The sequence below is a fragment of the Pristis pectinata genome, chromosome 40 (genome assembly GCF_009764475.1).
Source record: "Pristis pectinata isolate sPriPec2 chromosome 40, sPriPec2.1.pri, whole genome shotgun sequence".
NCBI classification, from domain to species: Eukaryota; Metazoa; Chordata; class Chondrichthyes; order Rhinopristiformes; family Pristidae; genus Pristis; species Pristis pectinata.
In genome coordinates, this window is record NC_067443.1 from 2,237,257 (window position 1) to 2,259,232 (window position 21,976).

At 51.6% G+C, this 21,976-nt stretch overlaps 1 protein-coding gene across 3 annotated transcripts; it reads left to right on the forward strand.

The window, feature by feature from the left end:
- The first annotated feature begins 4,596 nt into the window (after positions 1 to 4,596).
- On the forward strand, positions 4,597 to 15,347 carry tlr21 (toll-like receptor 21). Of its 3 annotated transcripts, none has more exons than XM_052045853.1 (2): positions 4,597 to 4,667; positions 10,868 to 15,347. In XM_052045853.1, the coding sequence occupies exon 2, from the start codon at positions 10,920 to 10,922 to the stop codon at positions 13,755 to 13,757; it is 2,838 nt and encodes a 945-aa protein (XP_051901813.1). In that variant the 5' UTR covers positions 4,597 to 4,667; positions 10,868 to 10,919; the 3' UTR covers positions 13,758 to 15,347. The 3 variants fall into 3 exon arrangements, with proteins under 3 accessions (XP_051901813.1, XP_051901814.1, XP_051901812.1); XM_052045854.1 differs by lacking the exon at positions 4,597 to 4,667 and adding an exon at positions 5,857 to 5,945; XM_052045852.1 differs by lacking the exon at positions 4,597 to 4,667 and adding an exon at positions 5,911 to 6,067.
- The last annotated feature ends 6,629 nt before the right edge of the window (positions 15,348 to 21,976 follow it).

A 21,976-nucleotide genomic window follows, 5' to 3' on the forward strand; every position in this document is an offset into this window, starting at 1 on the left:
TGTTCAGGGCACCGTAGGAAGGATGTGATGGCGCTGTAGAGGGTGTATAGATTTACCAGGATCAACTCAGGAGGGAGGGGAGGGGCACAGGGTGCACACACTCCTATCTATATCAATGGTGCTGAGGTCAAGAGGGTTGAGACCTTCAAGTTCCTAGGATTGAACATCACCAACAGCCTGTCTTGGTCCAACCACGTAGATGCCACGGCCAAGAAAGCTCACCAGCGCCTCTACTTCCTCAGGAGGCTAAAGAAATTCGGCATGTCCCCGTCGACCCTCACCAATTTTTATCGATGCACCATAGAAAGCATCCTATCCGGATGCATCACGGCTTGGTACGGCAACTGCTCTGCCCGGGACCGCAAGAAACTGCAGAGAGTTGTGGACACAGCCCAGCGCATCACGGACACCAGCTTCCCCTCCGTGGACTCTGTCTACACTTCCCACTGCCTTGGGAAAGCAGCCAGCATAATGAAAGACCCCACCCACCCTGGGCGTTCTCTCTTCTCCCCCCTCCCGTCAGGCAGAAGATACAAGAGCCTGAAAGCACGTACCACCAGGCTCAAGGACAGCTTCTATCCCGCTGTTATAAGACTATTGAATAGTTCCCTAGTACGATAAGATGGACTCTTGACCTCACAATCTACCCCGTCGTGGCCCTTGCACCTTATTGTCTGCCTGCACTGCACTTTCTCTGTAGCTGTAACACTTTATTCTGCATTCTGTTATTGTTTTCCCTTGTACTACCTCGAGGCACTGATGTAATGAAATGATCTGTATGGATGGCATGCAGAACAAAGCTTTTCACTGGACATGTCGCAACCCTACATCAAGACCTGAAACGTCGACAATTCCTCCCCTCCCCACAGACGCTGCTCGACCTTCTGAGTTCCTGGTTTGTTGCTCCAGATTCCAGCATCCACAGACTCCTGCGTTTCCGGATTCCCCCGGACTGTGCCTGGGACGGGGGCGTCTCAATTCCGAGGAGAGAGTGGAGAGGCTGAGTCCGTTCCCCCTGGGGCGGAGGGGGGACCCGATAGAGGGGGACGGAATTATGGGGGGTGTAAGTAGAGTGAATGGTTTTCCCCATGAAGGGAGTGTCAAAGATGAGAGGGTGAGGGGGTTAGAGCTTTAGAGGGGATCCGAGGAGGAATTTTTCCCCCGGGGGGGTGGGGGTTGGAATCTGGAACGCACTGCCTGAGGGGGAGGTGGAGGCAGAGAACATGGAACATAGAACAGTAAAGAACAGAACAGGCCCTTTGGACCACGATGTTGTGCCGACATTTTATCCTGCTCTAAGATCTATCTAACCCTTCCCTCCCACGTAGCCATTTCTCTATCATTCATGTGTCTATCTAAGAGTTAAATGTCCCTAATGTATCTGCCCCCACAACCTCTGCCGGCAGTGCGTTCCACGCACCTACCACTCTCTGTGTAAAAAACTTACCCCTGACATCCCCCTTACAACTTCCTCCAATCACCTTAAAATTATGTCCCCTCATGTTAGTCATTGTTGCCCTGGGAAAATGTCTCTGACTGTCCACTCGATCTATGCCTCTTGTACACCTCTATCAACTCACCTCTCATCCTCCTCCTCTTCAAAGAGAAAAGCCCCAGCTCGCTCAACCTATCCTCATAAGACATGCCCTCCAATCCAGGCAGCATCCTGGTAAATCTCCTCTGCACCCTCTCTAAAGCTTCCACATCCTATAATGAGGCGACCAGAACTGAACACAATACTCCAAGTGTGGTCTGACCAGAGTTCTATAGAGCTGCAACATCACCTCGCAGCTCTTGAATTCAATCCCCCGACTGATGAAGGCCAACACTCCATACGCCTTCTTAACAACCCTATCGACCTGCATGGCAACCTTGAGGGATCTATGGGCATGGACCCCAAGATCCCTCTGTTCATGTGCCCATCTAAGCCCCTCTTAAAAGCCCCCAACGAATTTGCCTCTGCCGCCCTATCAGGCAACACATTCCAGGCATCCACCACTCTCTCAGTAAAAAACGTACCCCCCATGTCTGTTCTGAACCCACCCCCTCTCACCTTAAGTGCATGCCCTCTGGTATTGGATCGCTCAGTAATGGGAAAAAGATGTTGCTTGTCCACCCTATCTATGCCCCTCATCATTTTATACACCTCCAACAGTTCACCCCTCAGCCTCTGCAACTCCCGAGAAAAGAGCCCAAGTTTGTCCAGCCTCTCCTGATAGCACATGCCCTCAAATCCAGGTGGTTAACCTCCTCTGCGCCCTCTCTAAAGCCTCGACATCCTTCCTGTAGTGAGGTGACCAGAACTGCAGGCAATACTCTAAATGCGGCCTAACCAGAGTTCTATGGAGATGCATCTTAAGTTCTTGACTCCGATACTCAATACCTCGATTAACGAAAGCAAGCATTCCATAAGCCTTCTCAACCAGCCTATCTGCCTGTGTAGCCACTTTCAATGAGTCATAGACTTGCGACCCAAAGTCTCTCTGCTCTTCAACACTGTTAAGGGTCTTGCCCTCACAATATTGAAGAAGTATCCGGACAAACACTTGAATCACCAAGGCAGGGAAGGGTACAGACCCAGTGCTGGGGAATGGGATTGGTGTAGATGGGTACTGGCGAGTCTACATGGACATGTTGGACAATTCTGTGCTGGATGGCTCAATGCTTCCTAAGCTATGACCGGATTTATGGGCAAGCTGGCTTTTCCCATCAGGATTTGGGTGGGTTGTTCCTCAGGTTCCCATTTAAATCTCTCCCCTCTCACCTCAAACCTGTGCCCTCTAGTTCTTGATTCCCCAACCCTGGGAAAAAGCCTGTGTGACTGTGTGGCCAGATTCTGCTCTAACTCCATGTACAAGTTTGCAGATGACACCACCGTTGTAGGCCGTATCATAAACAGCGATGAGTCATGGTACAGGAAGGAGATAGAGAGCTTAGTGGCATGGTGTCATGACAACATCCTTTCCCTCAATGTCAACAAAACAACAGAGCTGGTCATAGACTTCAGGTGTCATCCCGAAATCAATTTCCCTCTCCGTCCGCTGTAAATAACACAGTGCCAAGAGGTCGATTCGAACAGATACCTTTATTAGCAGTGCACCGCTAGGAGAATTCTCTTCAGCACTCACTAAGAGTCGCTTCCCGAGTTCTCCCAGTACAAAGGGGTAGACAGAGATTTATACAGGGATTGTCACGCACACTTTAATGAATCAGGTGCCGGAGTTCTTGGTTGAGCAGGAAACGGACAAAGGGCTACTGCATATGGACAAAGAGCAGCCTCACACCACAGGTTCAGCTAATCATTTTGCAATCGGGTGAGACAAAGGCAGGTATCACCTTCATTGTTTGAGACAGCCTTCCCATTTCCCGTTAAAATTGACCATCATCTCCATAGTCAAGCATAATGGGAATCCAATTAAGTTCCAGACACAGCAATTACCACACAGCACCCAGCCCAGGAAAGCAGTGGTGTGGCTGTTCTGGCCTGAAGGACACTTTTTAAATCAGTATTTCAAGCAGCCATAATTCTCATCCGTCTTAAGATATCAATACAGTTATAGTTTATTAATCCTACACCTCCTCACAGGAAAGGGGGCGGCGTACATGCACCTGTCTTCATCAATGGTGCTGAGGTCAAGAGGGTTGAGAGCTTCAAGTTTCTGGGAGTGAACATGGTTTCTGGGAGTCCTGGTCAAATCATGTAGATGCCATGGCCAGGAAAGCTCACCAGCACCTCTACTTCCTCAGGAGGTTAAAGAAATTTGATATGTCCCCCTTGACACTTTGACACTCACCAACTTTTATCGATGCACCACAGAAAGCATCCTATCTGGATGCATCACGGCTTGGTACGGCAACTGCTCTGCCCAGGACCGCAAGAAACCGCAGAGGGTTGTGGACACAGCCCAGCGCGTCACGGAAACCAGCCTCCCCTCCATGGACTCTTGTCTTTACCTCCTGCTGCCTTGGTGTAGCAGCCAGCATAGTCAAAGACCCCCACCCACCCGGGTCATTCTCTCTTCTCTACTCTTCCATCGAGTAGAAGATACAGGAGCCTGAGGGCACGTACCACCAGACTTAAAGGACAGCTTCTACCCCACCGTGATAAGACTATTGAACGGTGATTATACGATGAGATGGACTCTGACCTCACGATCTACCTTGTTGTGACCTTGCACCTTATTGCACTGTACTTTCTCTGTAGCTGTGACATTTTACTCTGTACTGTTATTGTTTTTACCTGCACTACCTCAATGCACTCTGTACTAACTCAATGTAACTGCGCTGCGTAATGAATTGACCTGTACGATCGGTTTGCAAGACAAGTTTTTCACTGGACCTCGGTACAAGTGACAATAATAAACCAATACCAACGCCTTATCTATACCACTAATGATTGGGTATTTAGCTTGTTTGCTTCTGGGAGCCTCAGACAACGGATTATCTGTTGAATACTGTTGAAACCACTTTCCACTTAGATCACTACCCCTTCCCCTTTCCCACAGCTGACAGACTGATGCACCAGTTCTGGTGCTTAGAACCACATCCCTTTCACAAGTCAGTGTAGTCTCAGGAAGCCCTGAGCTTCCAGCCACACCGACGCCACGGAGCCAAACGCCAGCAGAAATCTGCCGGGAAGGGAACGGGGAAAGGGGAAAGGTTTCACGGTGAGTAGAAGGGATGCAGCAGTGACCAATCCCTGGGATGGGAAGACTTTCAACATTCGGAGAGATTAGAAGAGGCATAGATTAGACAGCCAGTATCTTTTTCCTTGTATCAGTATCTATGCCCCTCATAATCTTATAAACTTTTATCAGGTCTCCCCTCAGCCTCCGTTGCTCCAGAGAAAACAACCCAAGTCTGTCCGACCCTAAGCTTTGCAAAATTGTGGTGTCATTGGTTTGGCACAGCATCGTAGGCTGAAGGGTCTATACTGTGTTCTATGTTAACTCATTCAAGTGGCGCTCAATTCAGATAAGTGCCTTGACATTTAGGGAAGTCAACCCAGCTGAGAACTTTCACCATGAATGGTAGGGCCCCGGGGAGTGTTGTAGAACATAGAACATAGCACACCACAGCACAGTACAGGCCCTTTGGCCCACAATGTTGTGCTGACATTTTATCCTGCTCTAAGATCTATCTAACCCTTCCCTCCCACATAGCCTCCCATTTCTCTATCATTCATGTGTCTACCTAAGAGTTAAACATCCCTAATGTATCTGCCCCCACAACCTCTGCCGGCAGTGCGTTCCACGCACCCACCACTCTCTGTGTAAAAAAACTTACCCCCTGACATCCCCCTTATACCTTCCTCCAATCACCTTAAAATTATGCCCCTTCGTGTGAGCCATTTTCACCCTGGGAAAAAGTCCCTGACTGAACACTCGACCTATGCCTCTTGTACACCTCTATCAAATCACCTCTCATCCTCCATCTCTCCAAAGAGAAAACCCCAGCTCGCTCAACTTATCCTCATTAGACGTGCTCTCCAATCCAGGCAGCATCCTCTGCACCCTCTCTAAAGCTTCCACATCCTTGTTGTAGAACAGAGGCAACCTAGGAGTCAACTGGTATTGGTATTGGTTTATTATTGCCACTTGTACCAAGGTACAGTGAAAAACCTGTCTTGCATACTGATCGTACAGATCATACAGATGAAATACTGTGCTAAGAGGGGGTCTCATTGTTACAAAATTCTTACGGGACAATTCAGAAGAGTCCAAGAACTTGACATCACCACCCGGAAGGGGATGTGAGAGAGGTGGTTGGTTCGGGAGTCTGACGGCAGAGGGGAAGAAGCTGTTCTTGAGTCTGGATGTCCGGGGCTTTCAGGGGTGTGGAGAGGATGTTTCCCCTGGCTCAGGGGTCCAGGACCAGGGGTCACCATCTCAGAATGAGGGGTCGGCCATTCAGGATGGAGGTGGGGAGAGATTTCTTCACAGAAGGTGAGGGGGGAATATCTCTGGTATTGTCTCCTGTGAAGGCTTAATCCATCCGGAGGATCTTCTTTGGGGCAGCCCGGTGGCGCAGCGGGTCGAGCTGCTGCCTCACGGCTCCAGAGACCCAGGTTCGATCTCGACCTCTGACGCTGTGTGTGTGTGTGTGTGTGTGTGTGTGTGTGTGTGTGTGTGTGTGTGTGTGTGTGTGTGTGTGTGTGTGTGTGTGTGTGTGTGTGTGTGTGTGTGTGTGGAGTTTGCACGTTCTCCCCGTGACCACGTGGGTTTCCCCCGGGTGCTCCGGTTCCCTCCCACATCCCAACGACATGCGGGGTCGGTGGGTTAATCGGCCGCTGTAAATTGCACCCCCCCCCCCCTTGGTGTGTGAGGGTGAGGGGTGGAATCTGGGGCGAGTTGGTGGGAATGTGGGGAGAATAAAATGGGGCTCAGTGTAAATGGGTGGTTGGTGGTCAGTACAGATTTGGCAGCTGAAACAGGGGCTGTGGGATTTGTTTGGGACAGACCAGGGCTGTGGGGAGGGAGCGGGACAGTGGGATCAGTGTGGGGACTGATGCAGGGTTGTGGGGAGAGAGTGGGATTTAGTATCGTCTCGAATTAGGATTAGACAAAGCGGAGGAAGTGAAATTATATAATTAATTCTGTATTACTACAGGAATAAAAGCAGAAAATGCTGTTAGAATTTGCATTTATGTGGCTGTTAGAGGTAGATTCTGCTTCTTTGTATTACTTGTCAATAATGGCAGTGCTGTGGGAAGTTCAAGTTTATTGCTGTCATAGGCAAAAATCCTCAGGGGAGAAATGGCATGAAAATTAGGTTTTAGCAGCATTTTAACAGTACGCTACAAACATGACAACTGTAAGTTAACTAAACTTAAATTAACATCAATGATACATAACTTACATGACAGAATAAACACATTCGTGCAGGTTGAGGGAAGTCCAGTCCGAGGCAGTGTTGGGATCTTTCAGGTGGGTTTAAGAACCTGACGGCAGTGGGGAAGAAGCTGTTGTTGAACCGTGAGGTGTGGGGTCTTCAGGCTCCTGGACCTCCTGCCCGACGGCAGCATCGAGAAGTGGGACGGTGGGGGGTCCCTGACGATGGAGGTCGCCTCCCTGAGACGTCGCCCCTTGTGGACGTTCCTCGGCGGTGGGGGGAGCTGTACCCGCGGTGGAGCTGGCTGAGTCCCGCTGCCCTTGCGTTCCTGTGCGTTGGGAGTTCCCACGCCGGGCTGTGATGCAGCCAGTCAGAGTTTGTCAGTCTTCAATGACATGCCCAATCTCCTTACACTTCTGAGGAAGTGAAGACGCTAGTGTGCCTTCTTCGTGCTGTGTTAGGTTGTGAGTTAGCGGGCAGTGGGAAAATTATCCCTCTTGTGTTCATTGATCTCGTTACGGGAGATTCAGTCTCACTGGACCCTGCCACTTTGACTTGGCCCGCACCTTCATTACCCTGGTCCCGCTCCACTCGCCTTTATTGTGATCTGTGCCTTATTCCAGATTCCATATCTTGATAGGTTGGGATAGGGGTCCCAGGTATTGTAGTCTTGTATGTGAGGTGGGAGCGGGGGGTGGGGGGGGGGGTTAAATTACCTTTGTGGGGGGTTTTGGCTTGTGGGGGTGTAGGCACAGGTTGTGGGATGTTAGGGTTAGGGCAAGGGCTGGGGGTGGTGGTGAATTTTGGGTTAGGGTTAGGGTATGTGCTATAAGGAGAGGTCGTTTAACGGTTGTTAAGGGTTGTTTTCTCTGGAGCAGTGGTGGCTGAGGGGAGACCTGAGAGAAGTTTACAAGATTATGTGAGACACCTCCTATAGCTGGGCGACCAGAACTGCACACAGTACTCCAAGTGTACTCCACTGACGACTTGTACAGCTGTAACGGGACGTCCCAACTCCTGTACTCAATGCCCTGATTATGTAGACAGCCGGTATCTTTTTCCCCAGGGTCAAAATGTCTAATACCAGAGGGCGTGCATTTAAGGTGAGAGGGGGAAAGATGTGCGGGCAAGTTTTTTTTACACAGAGAGCGGTGGGTGCCTGGAATGTGCTGCCAGGGGTGGGGGTGGAGGCAGATACGATAGAGGGGTTTAAGACGGTCTTAGATAAGCCCATGGATGTGCAGGGAATGGAGGGCGATGGGCATTGTGTTGGCAGAAGGGATTAGTTTAGTTAGGCGTTTAATTGCGAGTTTAAGTAGTGTCTCACGAATTAGATTGAGTTCGTTGAAGAGGTGGCGAAGAGGATAGATGAGGGCAGGGCGGTAGATGTCATCTACATGGACGTTAGCAAGGCCTCTGGCAAGGTCGCGCATGGTAGGCTGGTCCGGAAGGTTAGATCACGAGGGATCCTGGGTGAGCTGGCCAATTGGATACAAAACTGGCTCGGTGGGAGTGTCAGAGGGGGATTGTGTAGGGTTATTTCTCAGGTTGGAGGCCTGTTACCAGCGGTGTGCCGCAGGGATCGGTGCTGGGCTCACTGTTGTTCGTCATCCATATTAACGATTTGGATCACAATGTTGTTAGCGTAGTTAGAAAGTTTGCAAAAGACACCAACATTGATAAGATCTCTTTATTAGTCACATGTACATCGAAACACACAGTGAAATACATCTTTTGCGTAGAGTGTTCTGGGAGCAGCCCACAAGTGTCGCCACGCTTCCGGCACCAACATAGCACGCCCACAACTTCCTAACCCGTACGTCTTTGGAATGTGGGAGGAAACCGGAGCACCCGGAGGAAACCAATGCAGACACGGGGAGAACGTACAAACTCCTTACAGACAGCGGCCGGATTTGAACCCGGGTCGCTGGCGCTGTAAAGAGTTACACTAACCGCTACACTACCGTGCCTGCCCTCATGGTAGTGACGTGTGCAGTGAAGAAGGTTGTCTAAGCTTACAACAGGATCTAGAGCAACCGGGGAAGTGGGCCAAGGAACGGAGAATGGAATTTAACCCGGACAAGTGCGAGGTGTTGTATTTTTGGAAGTTAAACCAGGGCAGGACTTCCATGGTGAACGGTGGGGTCCTGGGGAGAGATGTAGAACAGAGGGACCAAGGGGTACGGGTACATAGTTCTCTGAAAGTGGAGACACAGGCGGACAGGGTGGAGAAGAAGGCGTTTGGCACGCTGGCCTTCATCAGTCAGGGTACTGAGTACAGGAGTTGGGATGTCCCGTTACAGCTGTACAAGTCGTCAGTGGAGTATACTTGGAGTACTGTGTGCAGTTCTGGTCGCCCAGCTATAGGAAGGACATCATTAAGCTGGAGAGGGTGCCAGAAAGGATCACAGGGATGTTACCGGGACTGGAGGGCTGGAGTTATAAGGAAAATTGGTAAATTGGTTTGTTATTGTCACGTGTACCGAGGTCCAGTAAAAAACTTTGTTTTGCATGCCATCCATACAGATCATATCATCACATCAGTACATTGAGGTATTGGTATTGGTTTATTATTGTCACTTGTACCGAGGTACAGTGAAAAACTTGTCTTGCATACCGATCGTACAGGTCAATTCATTACAGAGTGCATTGAGGTAGTACAGGGTAAAACAATAACAGAATACAGAGTAAAGTGTCACAGCTACAGGGAAGTGCATTGCAGGTAGACAATAAGGTGTAAGGTCACATCAAGGTACATTGTGAGGTCAAGAGTCCATCCCATCGTATAAGGGAACCATTCAATAGTCTTATCACCATGGGATAGAAGCTGTCCTTGAGCCTGGTGGTACGTGCCCTCAGGCTCCTGTATCTTCTACCTGATGGAAGAGGAGAGAAGAGAGAATGACCCGGGTGGGTGGGGGTCTTTGATTATGCTGGCTGCTTCACCAAGGCAGCGAGAGGTAAAGACAGTGTCCAGGGAGGGGAGGCTGGTGTCCGTGATGCACTGGGCTGTGTCCACAACTCTCTGCAGTTTCTTGCGGTCCTGGGCAGAGCAGTTGCCGTACCAAGCCGTGATGCATCCGGATAGGATGCTCTCTATGGTGCATTGATAAAAGTTGGTGAGTGACAAAGGGGACATGCCAAATTTCTTTAGCCTACTGAGGAAGTAGAGGCGCTGGTGAGCTTTCTTGGCCGTGGCATCTCCTCAGTTGGACCAGGACAGGCTACTGGTGATGTTCACTCCCAGGAACTTGAAGCTCTCAACCCTCTCGTCCTCAGCACCGTTGATGTAGACAGATGCATGTACACCACCCCCTTTCCTGAAGTCAGTGACCAGCTCTGTTCTTTTGTTGACATCGAGGGAAAGGTTGTTGTCATGACACCGTGTCACTAAGCTCTCTATCTCCTTCCTGTACCCCAACTCATCATTATATGAGATACGGCCCACGACGGTGGTATCATCTGCAAACTTGTAGATGGAGTTAGAGCAGGATCTGGCCACACAGTCGTGACTCATCATTAGAACTGCATCCATCTCTGCCTTCCCCACTTAAGTGTCTGTCTTGATTGTACCTGATTCCACTGTCTACTCTGACAGCGCATTCCAGACAGGGCAGGCATGGTAGTGTAACAGTTAGCGTCACGCTATTACAGCACCAGCGACCCGGGTTCAATTCCGGCCGCTGTCTGTAAGGAGTTTGTACGTTCTCCCCGTGTGTCTACGTGGGTTTCCTCCAGTAGCTCCGGTTTCCTCCCACATTCCAAAGACGTACGGGTTAGGAAGTTGTGGGCATGCTATGTTGGCGCCGGAAGTGTGGCGACACTTGCAGGCTGTCCCCAGAACACTCTACGCAAAAGATGCATTTCACTGTGTGTTTCGATGTATATGTGACTACTAAAGAAATCTTATCTTATCAACCCACTCTTACCCCTGAGGGTAAATATGAAACACTTACCCCTCAGGTCCCCTTTGAAACTCCTCCCTCTCACCTTAAGCCTTGTTTTGAGTGAACCTTACGATCTGACTTTTCGACAGGAGGCTGAGAAGATCCATCCCAGGACTGGAAAGAGAGAGAGACGCACACACAATGTTTGGACTGCACCCAGCTTGGCTCCCGCTCTGTGTCCTGCTCGGCAGACCAACCCCTCCTGTGGTCCTGGGCTACAGCTACCGGAACTGCCAGGAGACGCCCTGGCGCAATGGCAGCTTCCAATGTGTGCACCGCTTCCTGACGCGGGTGTCCGGCGCCGTGTCTGACCTGCCCCCCAGCGCCTTGCACCTCAACATCTCCCACAACCAGCTCCGCTTCCTGGGAGCAGGCGGCTTCCGGGCACTGCCCAATCTCCTGACACTGAGGCTGGACTACAACCAGATCCGGGAGATCGACCTTGGTGCTTTCGGGAACTTGTCCAGCCTGGTGACCCTCAACCTCTCCTACAACCTCATCTCTCGCCTGAGACCATGGAGGTTCCAGGATCTTCACAGCTTAGCACACCTGCTCCTCCAGCATAACCAGTTGCTGACCATTGAGCCCAATGCTCTGGAGACACTAGGGAGCCTTCAGACCCTCTACCTGAATTCTAACCACCTCTCCAACTTCTCACAGTTGGCTCACTCCATCTCGGGCCTGAGACAACTTGCCTTCCTGCACGCCAGCGACAACAAGTTGTCCTCTCTCCAATGCACCTCCTCGCTGCCTCCCTCCCTCCGAGCCCTCTACCTCGCCAACAATTCCCTGGCAAGGTTGGACGGTCATCCGGGGCTCCTGAGCCGACTGCTCACACTGGATCTGGCGGACAACCAGCTGGCCAGTGCCGTGGACTTCGCCAGATTGGACCTGAGAGGCGTCCAGTGGCTGGTCCTCAGCCGGAACCCCCTGAACATCTCGGAGTTCCTCAGGACCACCAGCGTGGACCTGAAGAAGGTCAACTACTCCGGGCTGCGGCTCCGAGGTCGGATGCTCTCCGACCTTTGCTGGCATTTGGGACGGGGGACCATGAGTCACTTGGTGCTCAGGGACAACCAGATCTCCTCCCTCTCCTCCCTGGAGGGCTGCCCACCCGTGGTCAACTGGGACTTGTCCCGCAATGTTTTCACTTCCATCAACTGCCTGTTGTTCGACTCCAAGAGGCAAGCCGTCTCTTTCACCCTGGAACACAACCGGATCAACCATCTTGTCCCCTGCGTGAAGGACGGAGCACCGGTCGCTCTCTTCCCCAACCTGACCCGCCTCTCCCTCCGCTACAATCGGATCTTCACCATCTCCGGACGGGCGTTTGCCCACGCCCCCAATCTCCTGGAGCTGATGCTGAACATCAACAACGTGGCGGTGATCGAGAGGGGCGCCTTCTCCGACCTCGCCTCCCTGCGTTTCCTCCGGTTGGACAACAACCTCCTCACAGACATCTACAACCACACCTTCGGCAGCCTCGGGAGCCTGAGGCAGCTGAACCTCCGCAACAATAGGATCTCGGTGGTCTTCAGCAAGGTCTTCACCAACCTCGGTAGCTTGGACATCTTGGACCTAGGGGGGAACAAAATCCGGCGGCTCAGCAGTCTGTCCTTCTATGGGCTGAAGAGACTCTCTAAGCTTTACTTGGATAGGAATTACATCAGCCGGATCAACCAGCAGACCTTCAGCCTCCTACCTTTGCTTGGAGTGTTGGATCTGGAGAGGAATTGGATCAGGTACAACAGTGCTGTGAGAACACAGAGACCGTTCGTTAACCTGACGAGGCTTCGTGCCCTCAAACTCCAAGCTCAACAACCTTACGGTATTAACATCATACCCCCGGGATTCTTCAATGGCCTGGTTAACTTGGAGGCTCTGTACATCGGGGAGAATAAAATGTCCTTAGCCAAAGATGTCTTCCGGGACTTGGTCAGCTTGAGGACTCTCTCCATGCCCGATGCTTGCAACGGCATCCACAGCATGGACGCTGGGGCCTTCAGGAACCTCCGGAACCTCCTGACCTTGAACCTGGAGAACGTCGGCCTGCGTTCCACGTCGCTGGACATCGTGGGGAACCTGTCCCGTCTCAAGGTGCTACTGCTGGGGAAGAACGCCATCCAGGTAGTCAACAGCACCGTGCTGGGACGCTTACCTGCCCTGAGTTACCTGGACGTCCGCAAGAACCCGCTGACCTGCACCTGTGGGAACACCTGGTTCGTGAACTGGTCCCTGTCCAACCCCAGGACCCAGGTGACCTACTTCTACAACCACACCTGTGCCGACTGGCCGAAGGAGTACCTGTACAGGTTTGATGCCCGCGTCTGCTACCTAGACGTGGGGGAGCTGGTGTTCCAAGTCACCCTGCCCTTCCTGCTGGTCTTCACATTCGGCCCAGTCATCTACGCCAAGAAGTACTGGCACATCAAGTATGGCTTTTACATTTTCCGCTCCTGGCTGCGCGAGCGCTGGGCGCGCGAGGCGGAGAGCACGCCCTACAAGTTTGACGCCTTCGTCTCCTACAACTCGCGCGACGAGGACTGGGTCCTGAAGGAGCTGGTGCCCAGCCTCGAGGTCAAGGGGCCTCAGTGCTTCAGGCTGTGTCTACATCACCGGGACTTTGAGCTGGGCAAGTACATCGTGGACAACATTGTGGACAGCATCTACCAGAGCCGGAAAACGCTCTGTGTGATGACCCGCAGTTACCTTAGCAGCGAGTGGTGCTCCATGGAGTTACAGCTGGCCAGCTACAGGCTGTTCCATGAGTTGAAGGACGTTCTGGTGTTGGTCTTCCTGGAGCACATTCCCGAGTCGGAGTTGTCCACGTACCATCGGATGAGGAGGGTCATGAGGAAGCAGACCTACATCCAGTGGCCATCGGACTCAGAGGGTCAAAAGCTCTTCTGGGTCAAGGTGAGGGAGGCAATCAAAGGGTCCAGCGTGCCGGAGAAGCTCGCTCCCTCTGGAGAGCCCTAGCACCTGGTGTGGTGTGGCATGGCTCCGTCAACGGGTGACGTCAAGTGTAGACCAGAGCAACGCAGGAAACCCGATGCCAAATCAAACTGAATCCCACACAGTGTCCAACTCCCTCCATTCCCTGCACATCCATGGGCCTATCTAAGAGCCTCTTAAACCCCTATATCGTATCTGCCTCCACCCCCACCCCTGGCAGCGCATTCCAGGCACCCACCGCTCTCTGTGTAAAAAATCCTTGACCCGCACGTCTCCTTTGAACTTCCCCCCCCTCACCTTAAATGCATGTCCTTCAGTATTAGATGTTTTGACCCCGGGAGAAAAGATTCTGTCTACCCTACCTACGCCTCTCACAATTTTATAAACAGGTCTCCCCTCAGCCTCCGCCGCTCCAGAGAAAACAATCCAAGTTTGTCCGACTTGTCATTATAGCTCACGCCCTCTAATCCAGGCAGCAGCATCCTGGTGAACCTCTTCTGCGCCCTCTTCAAAGCCTCCACACCCTTCCTGTAATGGGGGCGACCAGAATTTAACGCGATACTCCAGATGCGGCCTGACCAGAGTCTTATAAAGCTGCAACGTAACTTCTCGGCTCTTGAACTCAGCACCTCGACTGATGAAGGCAAGCGTGCCGTACGCCTCCTTTACCGCCCTGTCGACCTGTGCATCCACTGTCAGGGAGCGATGGACTTGGACCCCAAGTTCCCTCTATACATTAATGTTGTTAAGGGTCCTGCCATTAAAGGTACATTTCACCCTTTCCAAAGCCTCCACATCCTTCCTGTAATGGTGGCGACCAGAACTGCACATAATTACAGCCCAGTCTTACTGGCGAGACCATGACAGGTAATCCCCACATGCCCTGGTGTCTGAGAGTCACAGAGCAATACAGCACAGATACAGGCCCTTCGGCCCAACCGGTCCATGCCAACCACGGTGCCCACCCGGCTAGTCCCAATTTCCTGCGTTCAGCCCATATCCCTCCAAGCCCCGCCCCTCCATGTACCTATCCAAACGCTTTTTAAATGACCCTGTTGTACCTGCCTCACCCACTTCCGCTGGCAGCTCGTTCCATATACTCACCACCCTCTGTGTGAAAAAGTTGCCCCCTCAGGTCCCTTTTAAATCTTTCCCCTCTCACCCTAAATCTACGCCTCCTGGTTTTGGACTCTCCTACCCTGGGGAAAAGACTGCTGCCGTCCACCTTATCTATGCCTCTCATAATCTATAAACACTTCTATAACGTCACCCCCTCATTCTCCTGTGCTCCAAGGAATAAAGACCCAGCCTGGCCAACCTCTCCCTATAACTCAGGCCCTCGAGTCCCGGCAACATCCTCGTAACACTGGCGAGACCAAACGCAGACTCGGTGACCGTTTCGCAGAACACCCGCGCTCCGTCCGTAACCGCGATCTGCGTCTCCCCGTTGCCGGTCGCTTCAACTCCCCCTCCCGCACCGTCACTGATCTGTCAGTCCTCGGCCTCCTCCACTGCCGGGAGAATTCCAAGCGCGAACCGGAGGAGCAGCACCTCGTTTTGCGTTTTGAAACCTTGCAGCGTAACGGCATGAACATTGAATTCTCCCACTTTAAGTAATCCCCACCCCCCTTCCCCACAAAACTACCACCCCCCACCCCTCCCCACAAACCACCCCCCACCACGCCCCCCCAACACCATGATTCTTCCCTTTCCCAGCCTTTCTTTCTACCCCTCCTTCCCTTTGACCCATCCCCTGGTGGATCTGCTCTCCCCTCCTCCCCCACACCTGCCCATCACCATCCCTTACCTATCGCCACCCTGCGCCCACCCCGCCTCCCCTCTTTTGTCCACCTATCACTGCTCTGTTTTTCCCTCCGATATATCGGGCTTCCCCCTTTTCCCTATCCTCAGTCCCGAAGAAGGGTCCCAACCCGAAACTTTGACCGCCTGCTTTTCTCCACAGATGCTGCCTGGCCCGCTGAGTTCCTCCAGCATCAGAGTGTTTCTCATCCTCGTAGATCTTTTCTGTGTCTCTTTAACCACACCTTTCCCATAATAGGGCGACCAAAACCATGCACAGGACTCCCAAGTGTGGCCTCACCAACGACTTGTACAACTGCAACATAACCTCCCAACTCCTGCACTCAGTGCCCTGACTGATGAAGGCCAGCGTGCCGAACGCCTTCTTCACCGCCCTGTCTACCTGTGACGCCGCTTTCAATGAACGATGTACTTGTATTCCTAGGTCCCTCTGTTCCATTACATCCCTAGTGCCCTACCGTTCATTGTATAAGTCCTATGGTGAGACCATAACAGGAAACCTTCACACCCTGGTTGGCTCTTAACTACCTCCCCAGCTCAGAGGCTATTAGGGATAGGCAATGAATGCCTATGGCCGAATGGCCTAATTCTGCTATATGGCTCCATTACAGGTAAATCCTAGTTACCCTGGTGAGATCATGACAGTTAACATCCAGCTTTCCCAACTGGGCCCATGACTGCTTATGCCCAAAACTACAGTAGAACCATTGCAGGCAAATGCCTAAACACACTGAATCAGAATCAGTATCCCTGACTTAAATGATGTGAAATGTGTTGTTTTGTGGCACCAGTACAGTGCAAAGACATAAAATTACTATAAATTACAAAAATAAATCAATCGTGCAAAAGAGGAATAATGGGGGAGTGTTCGTGGGTTCATGGACCGTTCAGGAATCTGATGGTGGAGGGGAAGAAGCTGTCCCTGAATCGTTGAGTGTGGGTCTTCAGGCTCCTGTCCCTCCTCCCCGATGGTAGTAACGAGAAGAGGGCAAGTCCCGGGTGGTGAGGGTCCTCAGTGACGGACGCCGCCTTCTTGAGGCGCCGCCTCTTGAAGATGTCCTCGATGGCGGGGAGGGTTGTGCCCGTGATGGAGCTGGCTGAGTCTACAACCCTCTGCAGCCTCTCGCGATCCTGTGCATTGGAGCCTCCGTACCAGGCGGTGATGCAACCAGTCAGGACGCTCTCCGCCGTACATCTGTAGAAATTTGTAAGATTCTTTGGAGACAGACCGAATCTCCTCAAACTCCTAACGAAGTAGAGCCGCTGACATGCCTTCTTCGTGATTGCATCCGTGTGTTGGGCCCAGGATAGGTCCTCTGAGATGCTGGCGCCCAGGAACTTGAAGCTGCTCACCCCTTCCACCACTGACCCCTCAATGAGAACAACATAAATTAATCACAAGAAGAACATAAATTATACAAAATTATACAAGAAAGAACACAATTTGAACAAGTAAAATGTCCATTGTAGTGCAAAGTGGTCCCAGTGTTGCTGTACTGAGGCAGTGATTCGGGTTGTGCCGGTTGGTTCAAGAACTGAATGGTTGAAGGGAAGTAGCTGTTCCTGAACCTGGTGGTGTGGGGACTTCAGGCTTCTGTACCTCCTGCCCGATGGGAGCTGCGAGAAGACGGCACGGCCCGGATGGTGGGGGGATCTTTAACGACGGACGTTGCCTTCCTGAGGCAGCGCCTCCTGTAGATACTCCCGATGGTGGGGAGGGATGTCCCCGTGATGTGTTGGGCAGAGTCCACAACTCTCTGCAGCTTCTTACGTTCCTGTGCATTTGAATTGCCGTCCCAGACCCTGATGCAACCAGTCACGATACTTTCACCAGTACATCTGGAGAAGTTTGTTATAGTGTTAAGTGACAAGCCGAACCTTCTAAGAAAGTAAAGATGCTGGTGTGCCTTCCTTGTGATTGCATCTACAGCATGTGCTGGGCCCAGGACAGGTCAACCAATATGTTACCGCCTAGGGATTTAAAGCTGCTAACCGTCTCCACCTCCGATTCCCCCCAATGTAGACTGGCACCTGTTTGCCTTCCTTCCCCATCCTGAAGTCAACGATCAGCTCTTTCGTTTGGCTGATGTTGAGCGAGAGGTTTTTGTGGCGGCTCCAGTTGACCGGGTGTCCAATCTCGCTGGGGTACGCTGACTCCTCGCTGCCTGTGATTCGCCCGACAACAGTGGTGTTGCCGGCGAGTTTGCAGATGGAGTTTCTGAGTTCCCGAGCTATGGCAGTGGAGAGGCGGACAGGTCTGTAGCTGATGGGATAGTCCACGAGAGTCCTGATGTTGCAGGTCCCAATCTTCACACCGTGGTGTGGAAGTCGTCTGTGTGAGATTTTAACACAGAGGCTCTACACCACAGGATCAGGCACATCAGGAGAGTTCATTCTTGCACTGAATGCACGGTGTTCACAGGTGTGAGGAACTGGAATTGGTTTATTATTGTCACATGTACCGAGGTACAGTAAAAAACTTTGTTTTGCATGCCATCAATACAGATCATTTCACCACACCAGTACATCGAGGTTGTATGAGGGAAAAGCAATACCAGAATGCAGAATAAAGTGTCACAGCTACAGAGAAAGTGCAGTGCAGGCAGACAATAAGATGCAAGGGCTACGATGAGGTAGATTGTGAGGTCAGGAGCCAATCTTATAAGATCTTTATTAGTCACATGTATGTCAAAACACACAGTGAAATGCACCTTTTGCGTAGAGTGTTCTGGGGGCAGCCCGCAAGTGTCGCCACGCTTCCGGCGCCAACATAGCACGCCCACAACTTCCTAACCTGTACGTCTTTGGAATGTGGGAGGAAACCGGAGCACCCGGAGGAAACCCACACAGACACAGGGAGGACGTACAAACTCCTTCGAGACAGCGGCTGGAATTAAACCTGGGTCTCTGGTGCTGTAATAGCGTTAAGCTAACTGCTACACTTCCGTGCCCGCCTATCGTAATAGGGGACCATTCAGTAGTCTTATCACAGTGGGATAGAAGCTGTCCTTGAGCCTGGTGGTATGTGTTTACAAGTTTTTATAAATTCTGCCCAATGGGAGAAGGGAGGAGAGAGAATGTCCGGGGCAGGTGGGGTCTTTGATTATGTCGGCTGCTTTACCAAGGCAGCGGGAAGTGTAGACCGAGTCCATGGAGGGGAGACTGGTTTCCGTGATGTGCTGAGCTGTGTCCATGACTGTCCGCAGTTTCTTGTGCCTTCTCCCCATAACCGTTAACCCCCTTACCAATCGAGAACCTTCCTTAAATACACCCAATGACTCGGCCTCCACAACCCTCTGTGGCAACGGATTCCACAGATTCACCGCCCCCTGGCTGGGGAAATTCCTCCTCATCTCAGTTCTAAAGGGACATCCCTTTATTCTGAGGCTGTGCCCTCGGATCCCGGACTCTCCCACTGATGGAAACATCCTCTCCACGTCCACTCTATCCAGGCCTTTCAGTATCCGGGAGGTTTCAATGGGATCCCACCACCCCCCCATCCTTCTGAACTCCAGGCCCAGAGACGTCAAATGTTCTTCGTACGTTAGCCCTTTTATTCCCGGGATCATTCTTGCGAACCTCCTCTGGACCCTCTCCAGGGCCAGCACATCCTTCCTTAGATACGGGGGCCCAAAACTGTTCACGATATCCCACATGCAGTCTGCCCAACGCCTTATAAAGCCTTATAAAGAGTGACTGTCACCACGGACTGATATAGCACTGGACCTGTTTTCTCTGTACAACTGCGGCAATGTCTAAGGCAGACATCAGATGGCAGTGTTGTATGATTTTTGCCCCTCGGATTCGCACCCCAGAAACTGTGCGTTATGAAATCCCGTCTCATAGTGCTAGTGATCTCACTTTTCCAAAAACAGGTTCCCACCGTTCCAGCGATCTTGCTTGAGATATTTTTAACACTCCTCCCAAACTCCAGTAATGATTACTGATAATAGTTTCGGTCTCTGGTCCGTCACCATTGAAGCAGTCAGACATTGAAGCAGTAAGACTGCCCTGCCATTCAAAGTCTGATCAGCCCCAGGCATGTCATGTACAGAGGGATCTTGGTGTCCAAGTCCATTGCTCCCTGAAAGTGGCCGCCCAGGTCGTCAGGGCGGTAAAGAAGGCGTACGGCACGCTTGCCTTTATTAGTCGAGGCACTGAGTTGGGAAGTTATGTTGCAGCTTTATAAAACTCTGGTTAGGCCACATCGGGAGAATTGCATTCAGTTCTGGTCGCCCCCCATTACAGGAAGGACGTGGAGGCTTTAGAGAGGGTGCAGAAGAGGTTCACCAGGATGCTGCCTGGATTAGAGGGCATGAGCTAAAAGGAGAGGTCAGGGAAACTTGGGTTGTTTTCTCTGTACCGGCGGAGGCTGAGGGGAGACCTGATAGAGGTTTATAAGATTATGAGAGGCACAGATAGGGCAGACAGTCTGAATCTTTTCTCCTGGGGTCAGAATGTCTAATACTAAGGGGAGAGGGGGTAAGTTTAAAGGAGATGTGTGGGGCAAGTTTTCTTTACACAGAGAGTGTTGGGTGCCTGGAATGTGCTGCCAGGGGTGGGGGTGGAGGCAGATATGACAGAGGTGTTTAAGAGGCTGTTAGATAGGCCCATGGACGGGCAGGGAATGGAGGAAAATGGACATTGTGTAGGCAGAAGGGATTAGGCTGGGCAGGCATGGTGGTGTTGCGGTTAGCGTAACGCTTTACAGCGCCAGCGACCCGAGTTCAATTCCCACCGCTGTCTGTAAGGAGTTTGTACGTTCTCCCCGTGTCTGCGTGGGTTTCCTCCAGGTGCTCCGGTTTCCTCCCACATTCCAAAGACGTACGGGTTAGGAAGTTGCAGGCGTGCTATGTTGGTGCCGGAGGCGTGGCGACACTTGCCGGCTGCCCCCAGAACACTCTGCGCAAAAGATGCATTTCACTGTGGGTTTTGATGTACGTGTGACTAATAAAGATATCTAATCTTAGGTTTCATTGGCTTAATTAGTTCAGCACAACATTGTGGGCCGAAGGGCGAGTTCCTGTGCTGTACCGTTCTCTGTTCTTCTGTGTCGTCAGTTCCGTGATCTTTCAAAAACTTCTCTCTCCAGGAACCCAGCCTCAACAACGCTCAGGGCGGAAAATTCCAAAGATCCCGCACCCTCTGTGACAAGTTCCCACAATACCTCAGTGTTAAACGAGCGCCTCCTAACCCTGAAACTACGTCTCCTCGTTTGAGACCCTCCCACCGGTGGAATCATCTCCACACCTCCCCCCGTCGTGTCCCCTCAGGGTCTGAGATGTTTCAGTGAGATCTCCCCCCCCCCCCGTCCTTCTAAACTCCAAAGTCGAGTCGAGTCGAGTTTATTGTGACGTGGGCAAGCACGGGGAGGTACAGGTACAATGAAAAACTTGCTCACAGCAGCACCACAGGCACACAGGTACAGACAACACACAGGACATAAATTATACATAAATTATACATAAATTATACAAGCCAGGGAACAAGGAGAAGAAAATACTGTGCAAAAGCAAAGGCACAATTGAAGACATGTTTATGGTACTGCAAGAGGTGGCCTGTAGTGTTGCTGTACTGAGGCAGTGATTAGGGTTGTGCCGGTCGGTTCAAGAACTGAATGGTTGAAGGGAAGTAGCTGTTCCTGAACCTGGTGGTGTGGGGACTTCAGGCTTCTGTACCTCCTGCCCGACGGGAGCTGTGAGAAGACGGCACGGCCCGGATGGTGGGGGGGATCGTTGACGGCGGACGTTGCCTTCTTGAGGCGGCGTCTCCTGTAGACGCTCCGGATGGTGGGGAGGGATGTGCCCGTGATATGCTGGGGCAGAGTCCACCACTCTCTGCAGCTTCTTGCGTTCCGGTGCGTTTGAATTGCCGTCCCAGACCGTGACGCAACCCGTCAGGACTCAGCGGGTCGGGCAGTGTCTGCGGGAGGAGAGACATTGTCGATGTTCCTTCCATCGGTGGAAAAGAGTCCGTCGCTCCCGTCTTGGCCTCATTGATCACACCAGAATCCACGGCCGGATTAGAAGCAAGTTGTCCTTGATCCCAAGTGACTGTTAAAGTTATGTTAATTTGTGTTAATGTTATGTTGATTTGTGTTAATTTTATGTTAATTTATGTTGATTTTATGTTAATTTTAGTGCGTGTGATTTATGTTTCCAATGTTCTGTGCTGCTGCCGCAAAAAGCCAATTTTCATGGCATTTATACTCGGGTATGTATCCCACTTGAACTTGAAAGGGTAGGGATAAGATACAACCAAGGTTCTGTACTTTTGGATTCAACTCCCCCTTTTCCAACCCTGGGTTTTCCCATGCAGATGTGATACTATGGGAATTAACGGTGAAACAAAATTACAAAGGATCCTAGAGACACGGACCATTCCTTCACCACCCCCCCCCCCCCACAGACGCTGCTTGACCC